Source organism: Cyanistes caeruleus, chromosome 3, assembly GCF_971803275.1.
Source record: "Cyanistes caeruleus chromosome 3, bCyaCae1.hap1.1, whole genome shotgun sequence".
Lineage (NCBI taxonomy): Eukaryota > Metazoa > Chordata > Aves > Passeriformes > Paridae > Cyanistes > Cyanistes caeruleus.
The window spans coordinates 23,764,435-23,786,164 of NC_141703.1; the positions used below are offsets into that span (position 1 = coordinate 23,764,435).

The following is a 21,730-nucleotide window of genomic DNA, read 5'->3' on the forward strand; positions in this document are numbered from 1 at the left end:
CATCATTTCTGATTAGAGTTCAAGTACTGCAGAAGTAAGGTTTACTTGTTAAGTATTCCTGCTCTTCTGTGTGTGGTACCTTTGGTCAGAATTGAAAATGAAGCACAAAAAAGAAAACCTTGTCATTTATATCATCTGAGATGACAGTTACATTGCTCCTTACATGTTATGTATTTTGTCATATTTTCCCTAAACAGACAATTTATATAATTTCTTTATAATGGGATTGTTGCTTACCAAACAGTAATAATGATCCAGTGTTCTAAGGTATAGACAAACCTGCCTAATATGCAGAGACTGGGGGTAGGCAAGTTCTTCTCATTACATGCAGAAAGTATTTCTTAAAAATTGCCTGGGGTTGGCTCTTTTCTGGCTCCTTTACTTGGGCTTCCTTGAGTAACTACTTCCATGGGATGGTTCTAAGTGCTCCTCCATGCAGTAACTTTTGAAGCAGGTGGGCACCACCAGCAGCGGTGGTCTCAGAGCTGGGGTGTTCTCATGTTCACACAGGCTTTGTGGGTTTGGGGAGTCACAACAAAGGTGATGCACGAGGAACTCCATCCACAGCTCTTCACAGCCAGGCAGCTCATGTGGATGTCCAGTAAGAACAGGCTCTGCATGGATCTCTCCAATGTTAGGGACACCAGCAGCCCAGCTAGACTGGCACAAAAAAGCAAAAGAGCTAGAGAAAAATCCAAATGCTGTGGATTTAACAGATGTAGCTTCTTTAGTTCCCCTGGGTGTTGAATGTCTCGTGTTCTTTGCTTCACATGACTTTGTGTTTTCACACTTTGAATTGGTCTTTTCCTAACAAATTTAGATTTTAAGTTTTATTTATAAAGTACTAGTAGGAAACAGGCCCGCCATATGGTAGTTATAAAGAAAAGCTGGAAAGCCAAAGGATCAATCAAGTGAGAAAACTTCATGAACTTGCCTAAAACCTTATGTGAACATAGGATTTCAGATTTTCCATTCATTTTCCTTTCCTTTGGAATACACTGTTTCTAATTTAACCTTTTTTATCAGTGAAATAAGCCTTCTTTGTCTGTTCCATAATGGCTTCTAAGTAAGTATTGGTGCAGAAGAATGTTTTTTTGCTTCGATGTTAACTTAACCTGCACTTTGCTAAGGCAGTCCAAACAAAAACTCTAAGAAACCAGCATTCATATTGTAAATCACATGTTGAAAAATATAGTGGTGAAACAATTATTTAAAAGAGAAAACTGGAATTGTTCTCTAAGCAGCATTAAATTGCTAGAGCAAAAATATTGCAGGCAATGGTGACATTGCAAAAAATTTTACTCAACCTAAAATGAAATAGAGTAAACAAAAACTTGTACAAGATACCAAATAAAATTTTTATTCTTAAACTGCCTTGAATATTTCAAATAATGGTATCAGAAATTATTTTTTTTTTCTAACATAGCATTTCTTTCTTGGTGGTTCAGTCTGTATTTCACTAGAAATGAATATAACCCATTGAAATGTACAGAAAAACTAACTCACATTGTGTGTCTTTTTCAGCTGCAGCATTCTGGTGATTTTTGAAGCCCTGAACAATTATCTAGCAACCACTTTGATAAAAAAGCTCCTGTGGCAGGACTGTAAAATTAATAGTTGAGCCAAGCTGTCAAATCTTTGCAGCTATTTCATTGCAATGCTCAGAAAACATTAATCTTGAGAAGAAATATTTAAGAATGGATGGAAACTGTCCACTTTGTACTTGTTTGCATAGTCCTGCATTGCCCAGGCCACATTTGTCTTGCAGTGAAAAACAAACATAGCTTTATATTAAAAGAGAAGCAAATTAATGCTTAAGGGAGGAAGGTCATGGTGAACACTCCAATTCCTTTGTTTAAGAAGGCATTTTTTTTGTTGAATTTTAAGTTGCATGCCTGCTTTGTAATTCTTGAAAACAATCAAAGGCATATCAACTGTTATTTTAGCATCCCCTCTCCCCACCCTCAGTTTCTCCAGTTGTAAGAAAGATTTTTGAATCCTGGAAAAACTTTCTGTTGAAGAGTCTGTTTTTGGCAGATGAGGTTGGGCCTGAACAAACAATAAAATGCTACAATAATTTATTAAATAGCAAGTCTTATATAGCTCTCAGAATGATACAAATATTTATCTGCTGGATATAAAGGGTGGTACGCTTTGGATAAGCTGTGAGCTCTTACAAACTATGAATTAGATCTGAGTATCAAGCATAAATGAACACTTTTGTTCAATAGCTTAATAACTGGAACTGTGAATGACTGTACTAAACATCAGAGATGTTTTAATTTCAGAGAAGTTCCTTAACAGCTGAAATAACTGAAGGGCCACTGTTGCTAATCTTTTTGGTAACCTGTGGTATAGTGATAGCAGGTTGCAGCTGTGATCTTGGATTAAGTATGTTGTGGAGAGACAAAACTATTTCATCATCATGACACACAGTTGCCAGTGAACTGGCCAATGTGAATGGGCAATAAGAGGGGAGCTGTGTTTTATATCTGTCTGTGAGCTCACTGACTTTCTGGATAATACAGGTATAAAATCAGTAATTTGCAAGACTTTGAAATGTCTGTGAGGGAGGAATATCACAGGACTAATGTCCTGTTTCAATTTTTCTTTACTTCTGTTAGTGACAGCAGACAAAGAAACATGGAATTTGGAGATTGCCATTATAGGGGCAGAAGGCTGATGCTGGATCTTAAGAACACAGGCAGCATGGTACAATTAGCATTTGGAGAGTGAAATCATCATTAAGAGGGCAGAGATGCATATTTTGTAGGGTGGCATCAAGTACCATCTGACTTTTTAACTCTTTCAGAAAGTTAGAAGCTGAAAATCTGGTCAAAGAATAGAGCACTTAAGGAGAGCCTTGTCATTTCTGGAGAGTTGCTAATTCCATATTAGCTGTGACAGTGACCATCTTGACATTACACAATTTCTTTTCCTCTTAGATCTGGTTTAAAAATGTCTTTGTGACCTATTAGTTGTGATTTTCACATAACATAGAATCATAGAATGAAGAGGTTGGTATTGGTCTTAAGGGTCATCTAGTCCCAAACACTGCTGCTATGGGGAGGGACACCTCATCCTAAACCAGGTTTCTCAAGGCCTTATCCAACCTGGCCTTGTACACCTCCAGGAATGGGGAACCCACAACCTCTCTGGACAACCTGTTCCAGTATCTTACCACCTTCACAGTAAAATATTTCTTCCTAACATCTCACATAAATTTCACCCCTTTCAGTTTGTACCATTATTCCTTGTCCTGTCACTACAGTTCCTAAGAGTCCCACTTTGGCTTCTCTGTAGGTCCCCTTCAGATACTGGAAGGTTGCCATGAGGTCTGCACACAACCTTCTCTTCTCCAGTCTGAACAGCCACAACTTTCTCACCCTGTCTCTGTGGAGGAGGTGCTCCAGTCCTCTTACCAGCTTTGTGATGCTCTCCTGGACTTGCTCCAACAATTCAGTGTCCTTATGCTGGGGACACCAGAGCTGGTGTCCAAAAGAGTGCTCAGAAGAGTGGAGTACAGGGGGACAACTGCCTCCTTTAACCAGCTGGTTACACTGCTTTGGATGTAGGCCAGGGTTTACTTGGCTTTCTGGTCTGTGAACACACACTGCTGGCTCACTGCTGGTGAATTTTTCTTTGACCATCACTCCCAAGTCTTTTTACTCAGGGCTGCTCTCAGTCACTTCTCTGCCCTGCCTGTAGGTGCCTGTGACCTTGTGCTTTTCTTTGTTGAACTTCATGAGGTTTGCATCAGCTCACCTCTCAAGCATGTTAAGGTCTCTGGATGGCATCCCTTCCCTCCAGCGTGAGGTGTCACCCCACAGCTTGATCAGGGTACACTTGATTCTACTGTCCGTGTCACTGACAAAGTTGTTCAAGTTTCAGCCCCAGTTCTGACCTCTGAGAACAGCACTCATCTCTGATCTCCACGAAGACAATGAGATGCTGAGCACCACACTTTGTGTGATGATCCAGCCAATTCTTTATCCAGTAAATGGTCCATCCATCAGATCTGTGTCTCTCCAGTTTAGAGACAAGGATGTTGTGCAGGACGGTCTCGAACACTTTACTTAGGTTCAGGCAGATAATGTGAATTGCTCTGCCCCTGTCCACCAATCCTGTAGCCCTGGAATAGAATACAGGCTGATTGATCTGTAGTTCCCTGTGTCTTCTGCTTTCCTCTTTCTAAATATGGATGTTAATATTTGCCTTTTTCTAGACAGCAGGAACTTCACTTGACTGCTGCAGTTTATCAAAAATTATGGATAGTGGCTTAGCACCTTCATCTTCCAGCTCCCTTAGGACCCACAGCTGGATTTCATCAGATACACAACCACGTAGCCAGGTTGCAAACCATTGCAGTCTTGGACCATAAACCTCCTACTGATGCCAATAGGAGTTTGAAGTCCAGTGTTAGCCCTCCATCTTGTCATAGAAACGTGGACAACACAGACAAAAGCAGTTTGACACATCATATATAGCAATGACAAGATCTATCTTATCACATTAAGACTAAAGTTTACCAGGCAAACAATAAAGTATTCACCAAAGCTGTATGTGTGTTCTATGAGAGTTGAATGAGATTAAATGGTGCATTGCTATCCAAGTATGAAACTCTTTTTTGTCCTTCCCGATTTTGTTTCTTCCATTTGAATTGATTTCTCCTTTGGAAGAATATTTGAATAGATAAAGCAATGGCCAAACAGATACTGTATTTTGCTGCCTGTTCATTTTCAGAAACTAAAATACAAAGGTAACAGACTGATCAGCCATTACATCCATTGTACTTGTGAAAAATCTAACTGGCTGCTTTAGAAACAGCCCTTTCAATTTGATCAAGTGATTAAATGAAGGAGGAGCATCAAATTACATTTTATTTGATTCAGCTGTCTGCAAACAAAATGTCTTATAATTCAAGTAAGAAATTCTTACATGAATTTCTTAATCAGGCTTCACTAACTTCATCCTTTCCATCTCTTCTTTCCTTTACTTCCTTCTCCATTCTTAAAGTGCACCACTAATTTTACTTCCTTCCTCCAGCCCTCCACTTTTCTATTGTTTCTTTCCACCTTTGTCATTCTTTTGCCTTTTACCTTATTTACTTAAAGTCACCCTGTCAGAAATTCTCATTCTTTTGAATATTTATTCCACATCACAAACAAGAAATCACAGTGATCTTAGATAGAATCACTGAAGTCAAAATGTATTGCAGAAACTGGGCAGGTTGTAAAATCAATCAGCTTTTTCTTTTCTTTTCTGTTCCTTTTGTATTTTATTTCCATTCTTGCTATTGTATTCTTCACTTTCCATTTCCTCTGATTCCCCTTCATTACCACAGCAATAATTTCCCCATCTGTAAAGAAAACCAGGCAACATTAGTGAGCTCCTTTGCTGGATAAAAGATAAAGGAAAACATAAAATCTGTGCTATAAATACCTTCAAAAAGGCTTGAAAGCATTAGGTTTGATTGGTTTGACCTGTGGTACAAGACAATGTATCTTGACAGCTCTGACAGCCTTCTTGTACATAGACAGTCAGTCAGTCAATCTCCCATGTTCTGTTCTTTATTTGTCATCCATAAACCTTCTGTTATTTGAAATGAAAGTTTGATGGAGGTACCTTAAATCCATTCAAACTAAGCTAGCAGGGAATATAAATAACATTTCAATTGTGAAGCTAACAATGATTCCTCCCTCTCTTCCTTGCCTGTCGTCTTGCAGTGGAGAAAGTGGTTCTGGGAAGACTGAAGCCTGCAAACAGATAGTGAAACACCTTGCTTGCAGAGCCAGCTGCAGCAGAAATACCTTTGATACAAAGATAAAACATGTAAGTAGTATTCCAATCATTGAGTGGAATGAAGCAAAACTTTGGCCTCTTGGATGGAGAGAGATATTTGAACTGTACAGAAAAAGGAGTCAGCTCTGTAGAAATTCATAAATGGCTTGCTTTTTTTTTTTTTTTTTTTTTTGAAGTCTAAGGAAGTATTTTTCCATGAATGGGAATGAGATTAAGCTCACATTTATGTGATAAGAAGAATCTCCAAAGTGCAGGCAGTTTTTGTTTCTATGTTTAGTTGACTTTGAAAGTCAGTGTTGCAGTGAATAGAAAACATTTCTGTGATAAGAACCTGTTTCTTAAACATGAAATTAATTGTCTGCTGTAAATAAATAAATTTGCCTGTATAGTGTGGTGATGCCTCACTGGACAGTATAAGAAGTGTTGAGACATCTGAAATAAGAGTATGCAAGACAAAAACTGAAAACTTGCAGGAAAACTGCAAGGATTGAGCAAAGTTATATGGCTCAGTATTTGAGTACTAAATGTATTTAAGAAATAGGTAAGAGTTCTGAATATTTGTTCAGTCATATTTAATTTCCAAAATATGTGTTTCCATATACCCATATTTAATTCTCTATAAAGGTTCATACAGACATTTTAAGCTATGCTGAACCCTGGATTGCCAATTCAAATTCTGTAAAAATAAACACCTATCCTGATGAAACTTTTAATCTGAGATCTCAACTCAGAGACATCTATCAATGGGTCTTAATGGGAGTGGAAGAGCATTATCAAATTTCAGTTATAGAAAGATCCTTTAAAATAGCTTAGATGGGATATCTGACTTTAGATGGTAAATGTATCAGCTCTCATTCATAGTGAATAGAGATTCTAATTTAGTTGCCTTTGAAGGTGCCTTAATGAACACAGTTGTCTGGATTAATTCCTGCTGGAGTTATCCATAGCAACATTAAATTAATAAAGTTGCACAGGTTAAAGCAAGTGCTGAATTAGTCTAAAGAGCAGATACATCCTAAACAACACTACTGGAGTGGAACTGGAACCAAAAATAGGCTGACTAGTTTTCTGCTGCCACCTACTGCACAGACAGCTGGTTTAATTAATAATTGTGAATGGCTTAATTTTTAGAGCTTCTGTGCCACTCCACAGACCTCATTCCTCCCCAGCTAGTTCATCCTGGTTCATTGAAAGAGTGATGTCAGAACAACAGTGTATATGCACCACATTGCAATCAACTTCAAGGATGCACAGAGGAAAGTTCTGAAGGGAATCTGTCAGAGTCTAAGGGGTGCAATCAACTAATTATACACAAAAAAGCTAAATACAATGGTTGTGACCATGAAAGCGTAACATGGAAATGCAGTAGTGAGACATGCCAGAAAAATATCAAAATCTGGTTTTTTTCCTCAGTTTTCACTAGTATAATCCTGAAATATTTCTATTTGAAATCAATGACGTATCTGATTTCTCACATTTTATAAAACCTGTAAATTCCTTTGTTGGGTTATTAGTATTGACTGACTTTATCTTCATAAGTTGTCTTCAAAGATTTTAATATTTTTGCTAAATATGCTAACTCCAGGAATATGACTCCAGTAACTCATATCCATACTACTGATAGGAACACAGCTCACATGGGAACATTTCACTTACAACTTCCACTATTCTGACATAGCTTTTTTTTTAATATATTATATATATATATATATATATATATACACACACACATATGCACACACACACACACATACACACATATATATAGATAGATATAAATATAGATAGATATAGATATAATACATTATTATATGTAATATATTTCTTATATATGTTATATATTAAATTATATATAATGTTTATATATTTATCATATATATGTAATATATATTGTATATTTTGTATATCTCTATATATATAATTATACTTACATATAAATTATAACTTACTTCAATTTCTATTTTGGAAAAAAATCCTGCCAATTATTTTTTTAAATTCCAAGATGGAAAATGGCTTTTTTCCCCCCCCAATTTACTAATAATGCGCCAACCTTACTAATATGTCTTGAAATATCTTCCTGTGTATTTCCTCTCATTACTTCTTTACTACTGTTTTGTAGGTAAACTGTATCTTGGAGGCCTTTGGACATGCTAAGACACCCTTGAATGATTTTTCCAGCTGTTTTATAAAGTATTTTGAACTACAGTTTTGTGAGAGAAAAAAAACATTAGTTGCAGGTAAGTATCATTTAATCTGTAAATTTTGATATCAGGCAGAGAGTGTTAGATCAGAGCTCCCAGTGTGCCATGCACAGAATTGGACAGCAAGGGCTTCAAATAGCATGAAAGAGCCAAGGGGGGTTAGGGAGTGTCAGAGGAACAATTTTCATAGTGTGGGATTAATCACTTGTCAGGAGTGAGCAGTGCCCTGTTCTGAGCAACCACAAGGTGGCAGGGAAAGACAAGAAACAGACTGACACCAGTGTTTCCTCACACTTCCCAGGAGGAGACGTTTCATTTCACAGACCAACACACTGAGAGAGCTGTGTTCTGCAGTGCCGTGAAGTGAGAGTTGAAAATGGATTAGTTTGTTAAGTTGTGAATTTCTACCTAATATTGTATTGGGTATTTTAAATGTTCCTTAAAATAGTGAGTGTTATCATTTGTTTAGTTAAAATAAAAAAATAAAAAAAAACACCAAAAAAATAAAACAACAAGTATATTCTGTAATACTGAAATTAGTCATTCATTGCAGCTTAGAGCTTATTTTAAAACATCTTGGAACCATGTTGTGGTTTATTCTTCTTAAAGGCAACATAGCGTGAAATTCGTTCCTGCTTTCAGAGTAAGAGTGAGTCCTCTAGTCCCTAGTAAGCATTCCTTAGTGAAAAAAAAAAACAAAATAAAAAGGAAATACAAGAAAACTGAACAAACTTTCAGTTTGATTCTGAAAGCTCTGCTCTTCAAAAGCAGTCAGAGAAAGCTTTCATTTCTGGTCTGCATGGGTCATCCTAAAGCTGCTCACTGTCAAAGCAAGGTATGTCTGCAGAAATAATGATACACAGACAGCTTCCTACCTGCACTGTTCCTGGATGGAGAAGCTATATGGCAAGACACTTTTGTTCCAAATAAATTAGATTTTGTTTGATAAACATTTCCAAATCTACTTATTTTTTTCTTTTTTATTTTTTTTTTCCCTAATTTTAAATATATTTATGCTTTCTGAAGAGTTTCCTAAAAATTATTTTGGAAATATTTCCAATTAGATTTTCTTGAGACAGTTCACTATACTCTAGAAAATAAGTTTCTTCACAGGAAATGTCACTGCATGGGAAATTAATAACACTTTTTTCTGCCTTGTTTTATAATGAATGTAGGATAATCATAGAGGAAATTGAAAACTAAAAATGTGTGATTTTGTTTTTCATTTATAAGCTTTTGTGGGAGGAGTGCAAAATTAAATATACATTAGCATGGACTGAAGAGCATCTCAGTTCAGTTCATAAAAATAAACCTCAATCCCTAAAGCTAAAATTTTATAGACCCTTTGTACTGTATATATTTAATTTGAGTATATTGTGTTTGCAGGGATGTGGGTTTATGAACAGCTTAACTCAGAACTGCCAGTTTAATTCATTGCCATTGCCTGTGACAGGATCAGTTAACCAGGTTCTTGTGCCAGTTTTCTGGTACACTAATTCTGTGTTTTTATGATTCTCAAGACATAGGCATCAAATGAGAAAATGTAGGGGTAGTCAGGTCAGTTAACAAATATAAACAAATTTCTTATCTAGCCTGCTATTCCCCAGTTATTTAGGAATTGAAGTTATTTAGGAATCTTACCAACTCTAAGGCAGCCAAAAGTTACATAATTTACTGTCAAGAGAGACAAGCCTCACTACAGCAGTCAAGGTGTGTTTTATATTTCTGAAATTTGCCATTGTTCCTGCTGTTTGATTTGCATAGTAGATGATGCCTTTTCTCAGCTACTGCTAAGCATCCCATCTGAGTGAAATTGTCCCAGGTTTAGACCACCATGAATGAGAAAAGAATCAGGTATGTTGTCTTTGGCAGGTTTAAATTCCACCCAGGCATACTCTGTATTTATCTGCAAGATCATTTGCACCAGTATTTACTGTCTTGAACTGTTTAAACATAAATGAATGTTTTAAATACGCAGAGCACCTGATTTTGCTGAGCCATGAATTTATAACTCATTGATACTAGCGGGGCTAAATATGCCTGATTTGTAAACAAAAATCCAAGTGACATGGCTGCCTCCATCAAAGGATTTAGGTTGTTTCAATTCCTCCACAGATATTAAGGGTGGAGATCTGGAACAATTTGCTGGGAGGGACATGCACAGTATGTGTGTACAATTTTATTATAGAGGGCAAGCCCAAGGTGGCACTCCTTGCTTTTTGGGTGGACACCAGTGAAGTTTGTTACAGCTTTTTGTTCATGCTGAAATTCTTTTAGACCCTGGAAATGCTCTGACTTTTGACACAAAGTTTATTTTTTCTAGCAGAAAGTACAATATACCTAAATAACTGAAATTTTCCCCATAATTTTCGTCATTAGATTTGATTAGTTCTTTAGCATAATGTGTATTTTTGCCACAATGTTTTGAAAACAAGGATGAAAAGTTTTAGTGTGGTTCTACTCAAAGCCAGTATAGATATCTGAGTGGGTATTACGTAGTAAAAAGTTTTAAATTAGAATAAACACTTCAAATAAACTACAGGCCAGTGATTTCATTAAGTTTCTAAAATAAATTCAAACTCAAAGACTGATCTTGTTGCAAAAATATTAATATAATTTCTAGAGAATTATTAACTCCCAAAGCATAATAGTAATATTAGAAGACTGATTTTTTTATTTTTTTTTTTCCCCAGAATTATCTTTCAGGTAAGTTGATACAACTCCTAAGGTGAAAATTAATGCCTCTATAAATTTCCTGAAATTACTCAAAAAAGAAACTTAGGGAGAGAAAATAAAGTCTGAGAAACTTACTCTCCAGATTTTCTCCTTTGCTTTTCAGGCATTGATTTTTTCAGTCCTCACTTTTTGAAAAGCAATGACTGATTTTGTTATTGTTGTTGTTGTTGCTTTGTTTTGGTTTGGGTTTTTGGTTTTTTGGTTTTTTTTTTAAAGTTACATTGAAATAGACTGACAGATATTTTCTTGTCTCTATAAATAGCTGTGTTTAGGACAGCATGGTTATTGAGAAGGAGCAATGTAGTTTCTAAGAACATATAGCTGAAAGAGATTTCACTGATCACACTTCTAATACAGACTCTGCTTGCTGACTGTGTAGCTGCTGAGTAGAGCAAGTGAGCTGTTAAAGAAAGTAGAAATTTGTTTGTCCCTGCAAGCACAATTACCATTGCACAAAAATGAGAGACTTTGCTTTGGAACTTTATTAATTTCCCTCCGTTTATTTCACACATAGATTAACAAGCATATTTCACTTTGTAGAAAAGCATACTACCATGATAATTTTCTTTATGACTCTTAGCACCATTAAGATGATGCTGTGTTTGATTCTTGCTGATTGGAAGCTTGGCTTTTCTTAACAGCTCTTCCCACTGCTGGAGATGGTAGTTGAGATGGAATGTGTTTAGCCTTTTTAAAGTGCAGGTGACTTGAAGTACTTGGAAAGGGCTGAATTAATTAGTGTCATCTGAATATGTGATGTTGCCCATCATTAAAGTTAAATGATAGATGACCTTTGGTAACATTTTTCCTGCTTGTATTAATCAATTAATGTTAAAAACACCTGAAGTGGTAGTTATAAAAGGCTTAGTGAAGAATATTGCATAGAAAAAATGTGATTAAAGATTTACAGTGAACTCTTCAAATTAATTGATGGTTGGATTAGTTTTACTGTGAAATAAGTTACAAGCACAATAAAAGATGGAAATCATCCTTCAGGTTCCTCTGTTCTGTTTTACCCTGTAGGAATGACAGCCAGGTAATGATTGATTCTGAGGAAAGTGTTTATCTGGGCCAGTCCTGCCATGATCACTTCAATTTATAATGTGTTACAAAGTTACTGGAGCCAGAAACATACATGATTTCCCAAGTGTGCCTTTCTACTTCCAGTACATGTTTGGTTTTTTTAGTTTTTTCTGTACTGTAGCAGCAGAGGATTAGATGGATGATACACAATTTCTCCTAATATTGATTCCATAATAGCAGTTCACTACTCCATTTTGTAGGATGATTAAATGGGCCAGATCAGGTTTCCTTGCTTCAGCAAGTCAGATGTACAGCTCCTGTCTGCCAGTCCTACTGTCTCTTAGCCAGAATGCCAGGCATGGTTTTGGTTGCCAGCACATTTCAGGACATGTCTGTGCTATTGCACAGAGAAAGTGTAGAGGATGTCCCTGGCTAATGTTCCACTGACCTTCTGAACTCCTTAACTGGGATGTGTCCAGGATGGTTTGGCCTGTGCAGAGTAGTTCTTTAAGAGACCTTGCAAAGTTATATTTAGTTCTTGGACAGAATTTAACTGCTGAGGTCTTTCTCCAAACAATATGCTCAAGATTCCCCCATTTAATTTCTCTCCCATCTATGCTGTCTTTCATCAGTATTCTCAAAGGCTGTGTTCCCTCATACACACAATTACAAGTAACCTCAGGTTTGCTGTGTTTATTTCAACAATGTAAATGGAAACTTAAAGAACTTCAAAAGATAAGCGGAATTTAAAATAAAACAACCAGACAAATACAGATGGTACAGCAATAACCAACCCAACAGTGAACAAGCTATTGTGGACATTAGCAACTGTGTGGTGACAGCAGACATTCTGCCTGCTGACCTAGCATTAGGCTAATGCAACTACTGTGTCTCTGATACACACTCTCATTCACCAAATTGTTTCACTTTGCATTGAGCAACACCTATGAGTCCAAAACTGGTTCTGAAAATATTGCTTTAATCCCAGCCAGATTAAAAAAAGTAAAAAAATGAGAAAAATTCTAAAAAGACAGTATGCATTTAGGTAACATACTTGCTGTGCTGCAGGATGCATGCACCAATATTTACAATGACTTTACGTTCAAGAACTGCTTCCAGTTCATGAAGAAAGGAGTCCTGAATGAGTTGGTTAAAAGTCAGGCTATGGGAAGCTATACTTTAATATTCTTCTCGTACTCCCTCTACTTACTGGGTTGAAAAATATAGGTCCTTCATTGCTGAGAAGTGCACCTTGTGCTCTAAATTCAACAGCCAGGGCAAGGAGGCTTGCAAAGAGTCTGTGAAAGCTCTGCCATACTGCAGATATTGAAAAGCCTAAATCTGCAGCAAAATGGACTGTGTCCATGTGGTGGAGGTACTCAATTGTGTGTGAAGAGACGTGCTTCTGGTCTTTGCACCACAGTACTTAAGTAATGATGAGATAAAGTATGCCAGCAGCTGGGTAAGTGGGAACTGGGATCGGTTCCCAATGACCAGAAGGGCCCTGACCTCCAGCTGCAGTTGGGCATTGTTGTCTTAGTCTCTTGCATCTGGAACCACATGGTGTCGTACTCCCAGGGGAGAGCTCAAGAGTAGCCTGCCCAAAACGTGAATCCATCTCTTCATGGCTATCTCTAAAATGCCTGTTATCTTCTGAGCAGGTAAATGGATCTGAGTGCTCAAGATTTCCTTTGCTCCTGTGCTTTGTCTCTTTCAGAGTCTTAGTGGGCCTGAGGTTATGTATGATACTGTAAGCTGTTTTTTTTGTAGGCAAGTCTCACTCAGATTCATCCTCCTTCACCTTCTTCCCCAGACTGCTGATTCACACAGCTTCAGGCCATCATAGCCCTTGTTTCCCCAGGCTCAGGTCAGTGAGCTTGTTAATAACCTGTTCTGCAGAGGATTGCAGCCATCTAGAAGCTAGGTGGTTAATCTAAACTATTAATCTCTATATTCTTGATTGCCAGCAGAGAAAGAAGAAATGCTTCCAGGTGTTCTTTTTCAAGAGGTCTTGAATCTCTCTTCCATCTTTCTCTTTTTGTTTAGAAGGAGGATAGAATAGATGCCAGTGCTGAGATGGCCACACCTTGGTGAGATGACTAATATCTTGTCTCTTAGAAAGTCTTGCCAAATACAGCAAGTGGTACAAATCAACATCAGTACTTTTAAAACTAAGTAGTTTTAATGGTGATATCATACAGTAAGTAAGTGTGGTAATGTGTTTGTTCCACCAATTTTAATGGAATTAGGGTTTTATATGTGATTTGTATAGAAAACCATGGCAGTATAATGGTAAAACTACAATTTATATGCTCCCCTCAGATAATTCTATAAGAAATGTTGTTTTCTTCTTAACTGTTGCAATTGTGAAGGTTTAAGATATTTAAGTTTAGAACAAGCAGTATAATGATGAATTTATGTGTTTGTTTTTTAATCAGCTAGGATTTATACATACATGTTGGAGAAGTCTCGTGTCGTTATCCAGCCTCTCAACCAGAGTAATTTTCATATTTTTTACTTGATGATGGATGGATTGTCTGCTGAAGAAAAATACACCCTGTACCTAAGTAATTTGTCTGCACACAGGTAGGAAAACAACTTTATATTTAGTCTTTATATTTTTCATATATTAATGCCTCTCTTCTGTTGAAGTCCTTCTTCCAATAGTTAAATTTTTTCTAACTTTTCAATGAGTTCTGACATAATTTATTATGGAGAACCTGCTTATGAGGATTTAAATCTAGATTACATATATAGTCTCTTAACAAGATCAGAGTTTTATATCCATTAATATTGTTTCCTTAAAGGAGAAAAGGAATTTTATTAGATATTTTTCTGTCATCTGTGGACTACAGTAGGTCTATTGTTTTTGGTTTTTTTTCCCTGGCAAGTTTGTTTCTTAAGGTAAAAACTGTTTAATTTACTTATAATTTTCTTATGGGATGTATTGATTTTGATGAAATGTCACTAAATGTTACTGTTATCTCTATTTTCATTTCGATACTTACTTTACATCAAATTAGTAAGGAAAACAGAAACCAAAGTTTTGACTGCCTTGAACTCAAGGATAGGATTCAACACCCAACACCTAAAATTATGTCTTTCTGTATGACTCCACATGAGCTGGTTTTCTTGGCTCCCATTTGCAATCAAAGGAGATTGAGTCCCTACTCAGCTGTATATAGATTTACATCTCTGTGTGCTTTGGATGAACTGGACCACATGTGTGTCTTCATAAACTGTGCTGATTGTATTGACTTTAATAGTAAGAGCTTAAATATAAAGAGCTGAACATAGACACCCAAATGTAGCGTGTTTAAGTCTTAATAGGCTCCAAATGTTTACTATAGGAGGAGATTTTGGGTTTTTTTCAGGAAATTGTGTATCTCAGAATTTATTAATACAGAATATTTTAGAATGAAAAAATACTCCTCACTTAGTTAATTTTCCTTTTACTTTTCAGTCTTTCCTAAGTGTCACTGAAATGGGAGTAGTCTATTTAGTATTAATGATCTTCTCTTAAACTGACTGTTTTTAAAAAGAGTATAGTGAGTAACTGTAAAAAAAAACAGTAATAAAAATTATGTAAGAAGGATGTTTTCAACATTTCACACCTAAGCCTTTTTCCCATGGATTTTTCTTTCTCAACTTTTTCATTTTCCACTCTGGCTACTTACTTGAATAAAATAGCAATTCTAGATTTAGGACCTGTAAATAGACACCACATTAATTTTTGTAGAGAAAAGCTTTCTTGGTTATGACATTTTTCTTGTATGGAAATCTTCTGGCTACTGTTGTTTGATAATGTTTTAAACTGTATTATACAGAACAGCACACAGCACTAGCTCTGAAGAAACTTCAGGCTAAATTCCTTTGCTAAAAATGATTCACTTCAAAGCAGGGAGAAGAAGAGTTAAATTCTGTATTTGAAATCATTTGAGGACTTTGAAGACCAAAAGTATTCTAAGTTCCAGATAATTACGTTATTCCTCTTCTAGCATAAGTTGTTTGGAAGCATTCAGTCTGTTCAGAAAATGAAACAATTTGAAGTCCCCTTGTAAGAAATTCAGACAGGAAAGAACTTAGCATAAAGCTGAATAATTAGATTCGCATGAACAAAGCTTTATCTGATAAGATATCTGATAATCATCCAAAAAGAACAAAATAATATTTCTAAATAGATGTCTGAACATTGCAGTACCAAAGCTTTAGAAGTAATTTATAGTTGAATATTTCCATAAACCTGCTTTTATCAATAAAGCTTTGCTTTGCCTATGTAGAGTAGATTATATCTTGCATTACTGAGAGTGTTTGGGCCAAATCTTTCTTACCTTAAACTCCTGAGAGCAGTACTTCAGTGAGCTAGATGTTTCTCAGCTGATAAAGTTAAATTAGGGATGAATTTCTTCTGCATCAATCTCACTCATGAATCAGGAAGGCAGGATCTGCCCTCTTTTATAAACTCATAATTTCTGGCTTAGTCAAATTTTGATGAGATCATATCATTCTGGTAACATCCATAAGTGATTTTTTCATGTTTTCTTTAAACAAGTGTAATCTTGATTCAAATAGTAAGATTAACTAGATAACAGGCCTTTTAAAACCTTTGGCAGGTTGTTTCTACCCAGTTACTTTTTTGATAATTTCTCTGTTCCTCTTCACATTTTTTAATATTATGAAGATGTATGTAGAAGATTCAACAATCTTAGTAAATAATGGCTATTAAGATTACAAAGTACCCCTTCTTTAATATAGTTTTCTTAAGCCACTGCAGTGCAAGAAATAAGATGTAGCATGGGTTTTTTTATTCTTATTTTAGATGAAAGTACCTCAAAGACTTAAAATAATTTTGTCAATGTGATACTGTAAAAGATGGGATGTAGATCATGTTTTATGTAATATATAGTCTTGGACTGAGAGTTAATGTAAATTGCTTAAAGGGAAAATCCCTCCCTTTTGGAATCACTATGAATTTCTGTAAGGCTAGAGTGTCACCCCATTGTGTAGGGGAAGTTGTTTCGTTGGAAATCTCTGCTGTTAGGTGCTGTCCTGAGAGGGAGCTTGAGCTTAGAAACTTAAATCTGTGTTCTTGCAAGTGTTATAATTGCTAAGGCATAGTGTGAAGACAAATAGCTGGACACTTTCTTTTGAGCCTGTATACAACTAGGATGTTAAAGCAGCAAAAATCTACATAGGGAAGGATCTGAATGAATACATCTCACATCGTATCTGCACGTGGATCATGATGGATAAAGACAAGTAATTGCTGAAAGGTAAGATCATTTTTTAAGACTGAGCAAGGGAAGAATGTCAGAAATTAAGAGAGAGTCTCAAAAGGGCAAGTCAAAGCTTTTTGATTGACAGCTACTCCCGTGTGTTCATTATATTTGGAAACTGATTTTTATCAGCAGATGGTTGATTGAAAAGTTCCAAAATTTCTACTAATTTACTGTGTTTCAAGGAACTCTAGGACTTCTTTATCTTGATGATGATAATTATCTAATACAAAGACATTAGCAATTTGAAGTTATATTCTCAATTTGCTCTTGATTTGTTCTGGATTCCTTTTTTTTTTCCTCTGGGTGCAGATTACAGTCCATGACTGTAAGCAGTGCTTTTGTGGTCTCTGAAGTTTAGCCTCCCCAAAAAAGCTTTTAGCTTTTCTAGCACATTTAGTTAAGCCTCATAGTTCCAGTAGGTGCTAACTTAGTGATGGACTTTACAACCAAGGTGAAACAGAGAGCAGTGTGAGAAGTGACAGTGGTGACAGATGGATTAGTAAATGGTCTTCAAATCTGGTGAAGAAAGGATAGGAAACAAAAGGAAATACCATAGCAATAGAAAAGAAAATATACTGGGAAAATCTTCCAGAAAATAATTAGAAAGCCCTGTTTTTGTTGCTTTGGGATAATTGCTTCATATTAGAATTTTTATTTCAAAGCTGTGGCATATATAACAATGTGAGAATGTCTTTGTGTAACAGGTATATGTAAAATACTCAAACATACTGTTATTAAAAGTCGTGTCCGTACATTTGTATATTTATATTTAAAAATATAGCTTAAGGACATTTAACTCTAGAAAATTATTTCAGAAAAGGTGATAGGTTTGAGAGTTGTTCAACTTTATGTCGCTATTTTCAGTTTAAACGCAGTTCCTACTTCTCCTAATTCACGGTACTGTAAAAATAAGTGAATAATTTTGAGCTGAGGAAAATGTTATATACACATTTGTGCAAGCTGAACTGTAGTCAGGGCATGCACTTTTTGTATTTGCATTGTCAAACTGCTGTTCCCAGATGTTTAAAACTTTCCTTTCTCACACAGAACAATGGTGTGCACTGCACTGTGTGTTCTCTCTGCTGTGATGTTTCTCACAGCCCTTAAAAAGCAGTGAAAACCTTCTGCTCCAACAGATGTAGATCAGTTCATGAACTGATGTATCATCTTTTACAGTTTTTAGATGCAGGTGCCTTCTCCACTGTCAATAAGAAAACTTAAATTTTATAGGTAAAGGAGTAATTTTAGTAAAGTGATTGAATTTTTTAATTAAAATTTCTAAACTGATCTGAACCTTGATCAATGAAGAAATAATTTCCCATTTTAAATTATAAGGTTGGTCTTCAAAAAAAAAGCTTAAAAATTAGTGTAGTAAAGTGGATGAAATAGAAAAGATCCCAGTAGAGAGCCTTCTGTATGATTTTTTGTGTGCTTCCAGTCATCATCTTTTCTAATAAGCACTAATACAATTTGTGTTAAAAATAATGATTATACTAGTAACATCCATATGTAACACTCTTCCTTTCACTTATATATAAGAGCTCAAGATGTAAATTTTCAAGACTGTGAGTGGCCAGTTACCACACATTTCCCTTTCTCAATAAACTCAGGTGACGCCTCTCTGTTTTCTAACTGTTGTAGATATGGACCATGAAGACTGCACATTTCTATACCTTTCCTCTTCCTTTTCTTTCCTTGGACCTCTGTATGCCTCTTTTTATTTCCATCCATTTGATTAGGTTCTCATTTAAAATGCAACAGAAATAAATGATAATCTTGAAACTACCAGTTTATCATACCTGTGTCATTTGTCTACAAACCTTGCTGTGGTACTCTAACAGTAAATTCACAGAGAAAAGTTTTGTGGGTTTGGTTTTTTGTTTTGTTTTGCTGTTGTTTGGGGTTGTTTGGTTTTATTTTAGGTTTTTTGTTTGTTTCTTTGGCTTTTTTGTTTGCTTTGTTTTGTTAGTGGTTTTTGTTTGTTTTTATTTGTGTGAGTGTTTTGGGTTTTGTTTTTTCCAAATTTTCCCCACATAATTAGAAAAATAGGCATTTTAGGTATGTTCCAATCCTCTGATGTTTCTGTGCTCTTTCCTTGTATTCGAGTCTAATAGATAATTTTTCTCTTGTGGATATTTACTTTGTTTTAAACTTTCAGTATGGCCAAAAGCTCAGTTCACAGGACCATTTTAATGCCTTTGCTTCACAATTTGCTTGATACTAATTTCTGTATGATCAGAGGAAAATAGATCCAAGCATCAGACATAAGTTACAAAATTAGGTGGACTTAAATGTTGTGAATGAAACAGCTAGATCTGTAAGAGTTACATCAGATTTTCCCATCCTGCTGGAATGATAATTTCTGTATGAAGTGCCAAGTTACATCACTTTGTCAAACTGCCATTAGACGTTGTGTGATGAAACCCAGCATAAGTTAGCTGTACCAAAATTCTGAGTCTCACTCAAAGCCTAGTGTTGAGACGCCCTGAACTTCACTGGTGAGGATCAACTTAAAATCCTGCTGATGGAAACTAAAGCTTTAAGCTATCAGGAAATTGGAATAAATTGTACTTAATTTTAGGAGGGGGGTAAAAATCAAACTCAAAGGTTCCTCTGCTGTATTCCACTTTTGCATTATGGGCAGTGTCAGCACAGGAGGAGAGAGAAGCTGTGGCAGGACTTGCTACGATCACCACCCCTGCAGCTGAACGGCCATGAAGGTCAAGTCTTTCTTCTTCTAAAGAGACCTTCTTCCAAAGAGACCTTAAATTTAAAACAGGCATTCAAGTTCTGGTTGAACAACTTAAAGTCATATATTTTTTTTGTTGTTTTGTATCAGTTTTCCTGTCCTAACTTGATTACATGCAGCACATTCCTTTTCTCCCAAGATCTTGCATCTGTAGTACATTAACTTTTATGAAACAATGCAGTGATACTAGAAGCTCAAGCTGTGTACAGTAGCATGCCTAGAGAGCAAAGGATATAAAGACTTCTGGAGCACACTTGACAATCTAAATAATGTGGTATTATGAAGATACAGTTTCAAACACATGGGATGTTTCAAAAACAAAAGATGTATAAGTTATTTTTGCTGAAATTTGTTTCAGTACAGTAAGTGAATATGGATAAGTGAAACCCTAAGTAAAAGAGAAAATAGTTTGAGTTGTTTGTTCAGTTGTATTTTTTTAAACTGCGTGGTAGCAAATAATATAAAAATTATACCCTTCCATCAGTTTACATCTTCCTGATACAATTTACTCACATTTCAGCTGTCTAGTGAAAAGCTTTAACTGTGAACATTTGTTTTTTTATTATCTTCAAGCAATGCTACCATGAAAATCTGATTTGCAGAGTAGTGCTATTTTAAGGGCAAGATCTGTGCATTCTGAATGTAATGAGGCAATTCCGTTTACTTAGATTCCAGTGAGGTCTGACAGCTAAACTAAACCAGGCTAGTTATCAGGAAGGTAATGGGGAGAGATATAAAGCAGATGTATCTGTCTGAGATTCTGGAGCAGATTTAAACTTGTTTCAGCAAGTTTAGTATCTATGTAACCTGAAATATTTTCAATGTCAAAAGAATTGTTTAAATTTTATCTGTTGTCTTTTGTGCTTTGCATGTTTACTTTTGCTGCTTACCATGTATTCTTTTACTGTTTACACTGTCTTTACTGATGTCTGAACTTTTAAAATTATTTCTTTTTTGAGATTGAACCGCCTTTACTGCATGTAGGTCGTATGCATATTTGAATAAAATGTGCTTTCACATTGTTCTATTTAATATTCTTACCTACCCTCTTATACTTCAGCCTCTAGTTCCCATTTATTTCAACTGATAATAGTCTTTATCAGTTACTTTATCAACACTCTTACCTTCTTCACTTTTCCTTTGTTTTCCCCACTCAGGAATGTTTTCTGGGAAAATAGTGCTCATGAGTTTATGTGACTTGGTTTATTCTTTATGTAAGCAGGAATTGAACCAAAAGGAATGTTTATGTTTTTTGTGTTTTGGTTTTTTTTTCCTTAGCCTCTTTTTCTTCTCTTATTCTTTCATTGAAGCTCAGGCTCCATTAGTCTTTCAGACCATGATCTCCAAGTGTCAGTGTTCTTTGCACTTCAAAGAAGGAAGTTCAGAGACAACACCAGTAAATGAATGTGTGTGATTTGTTAGTTAGATAGTAATAATCATGACTAACTCATTTTTATTGAGGATGGACACCAGAAATTATATTATATGTTGTATTAAGACACAACTTCATGTGTCAAACTGATATTGATTGACAAAAACTAATTTTATCTAATTTTAATGTAACATTTCACAATACATACTTTGAGATATAACTGAGATTAAAAAGTAGAACAGAGTGTAAATTTGGGGATTTTTTTTTTCATTCAATATTGATTTCTAAAGAAGAATATTAAAAAATACTGATTTTTTTTTTTTGCTCTATGGTCTAATTCATTTCATTTTACTTTTTAGTGTGCTTCACTTCTGTTCAGCTAGCTTTTGGGTTTAGTCTCATATTTTAGGCTTAGAATGCCATATTTTAATGAAAACTAGATGGAACCTGAAGGAGCGTATTACTGTACAGTAGCTAAGAATTTTTTCAGTGTTTTTTGGCAAGGGAAATACGTAGACTGGACCATGTAGTCTAAATCTTCCTCCTTAAGATCATCACTGTGCATGTT

General features: G+C 35.6%; 1 protein-coding gene across 7 annotated transcripts in view; it reads left to right on the forward strand.

The window, feature by feature from the left end:
• The window catches only part of MYO16 (myosin XVI), a 367,619-nt gene that overhangs the window by 200,657 nt on the left and 145,232 nt on the right, over positions 1–21,730 (forward strand). For all 7 annotated transcript variants that reach the window (XM_086880163.1, XM_086880162.1, XM_086880164.1 and 4 more), the window contains 3 exons: positions 5,727–5,832; positions 7,922–8,039; positions 14,201–14,348. In XM_086880163.1, the coding sequence (XP_086736289.1) occupies positions 5,727–5,832; positions 7,922–8,039; positions 14,201–14,348 (372 nt within the window). The remainder of the gene's footprint in view (positions 1–5,726; positions 5,833–7,921; positions 8,040–14,200; positions 14,349–21,730) is intronic.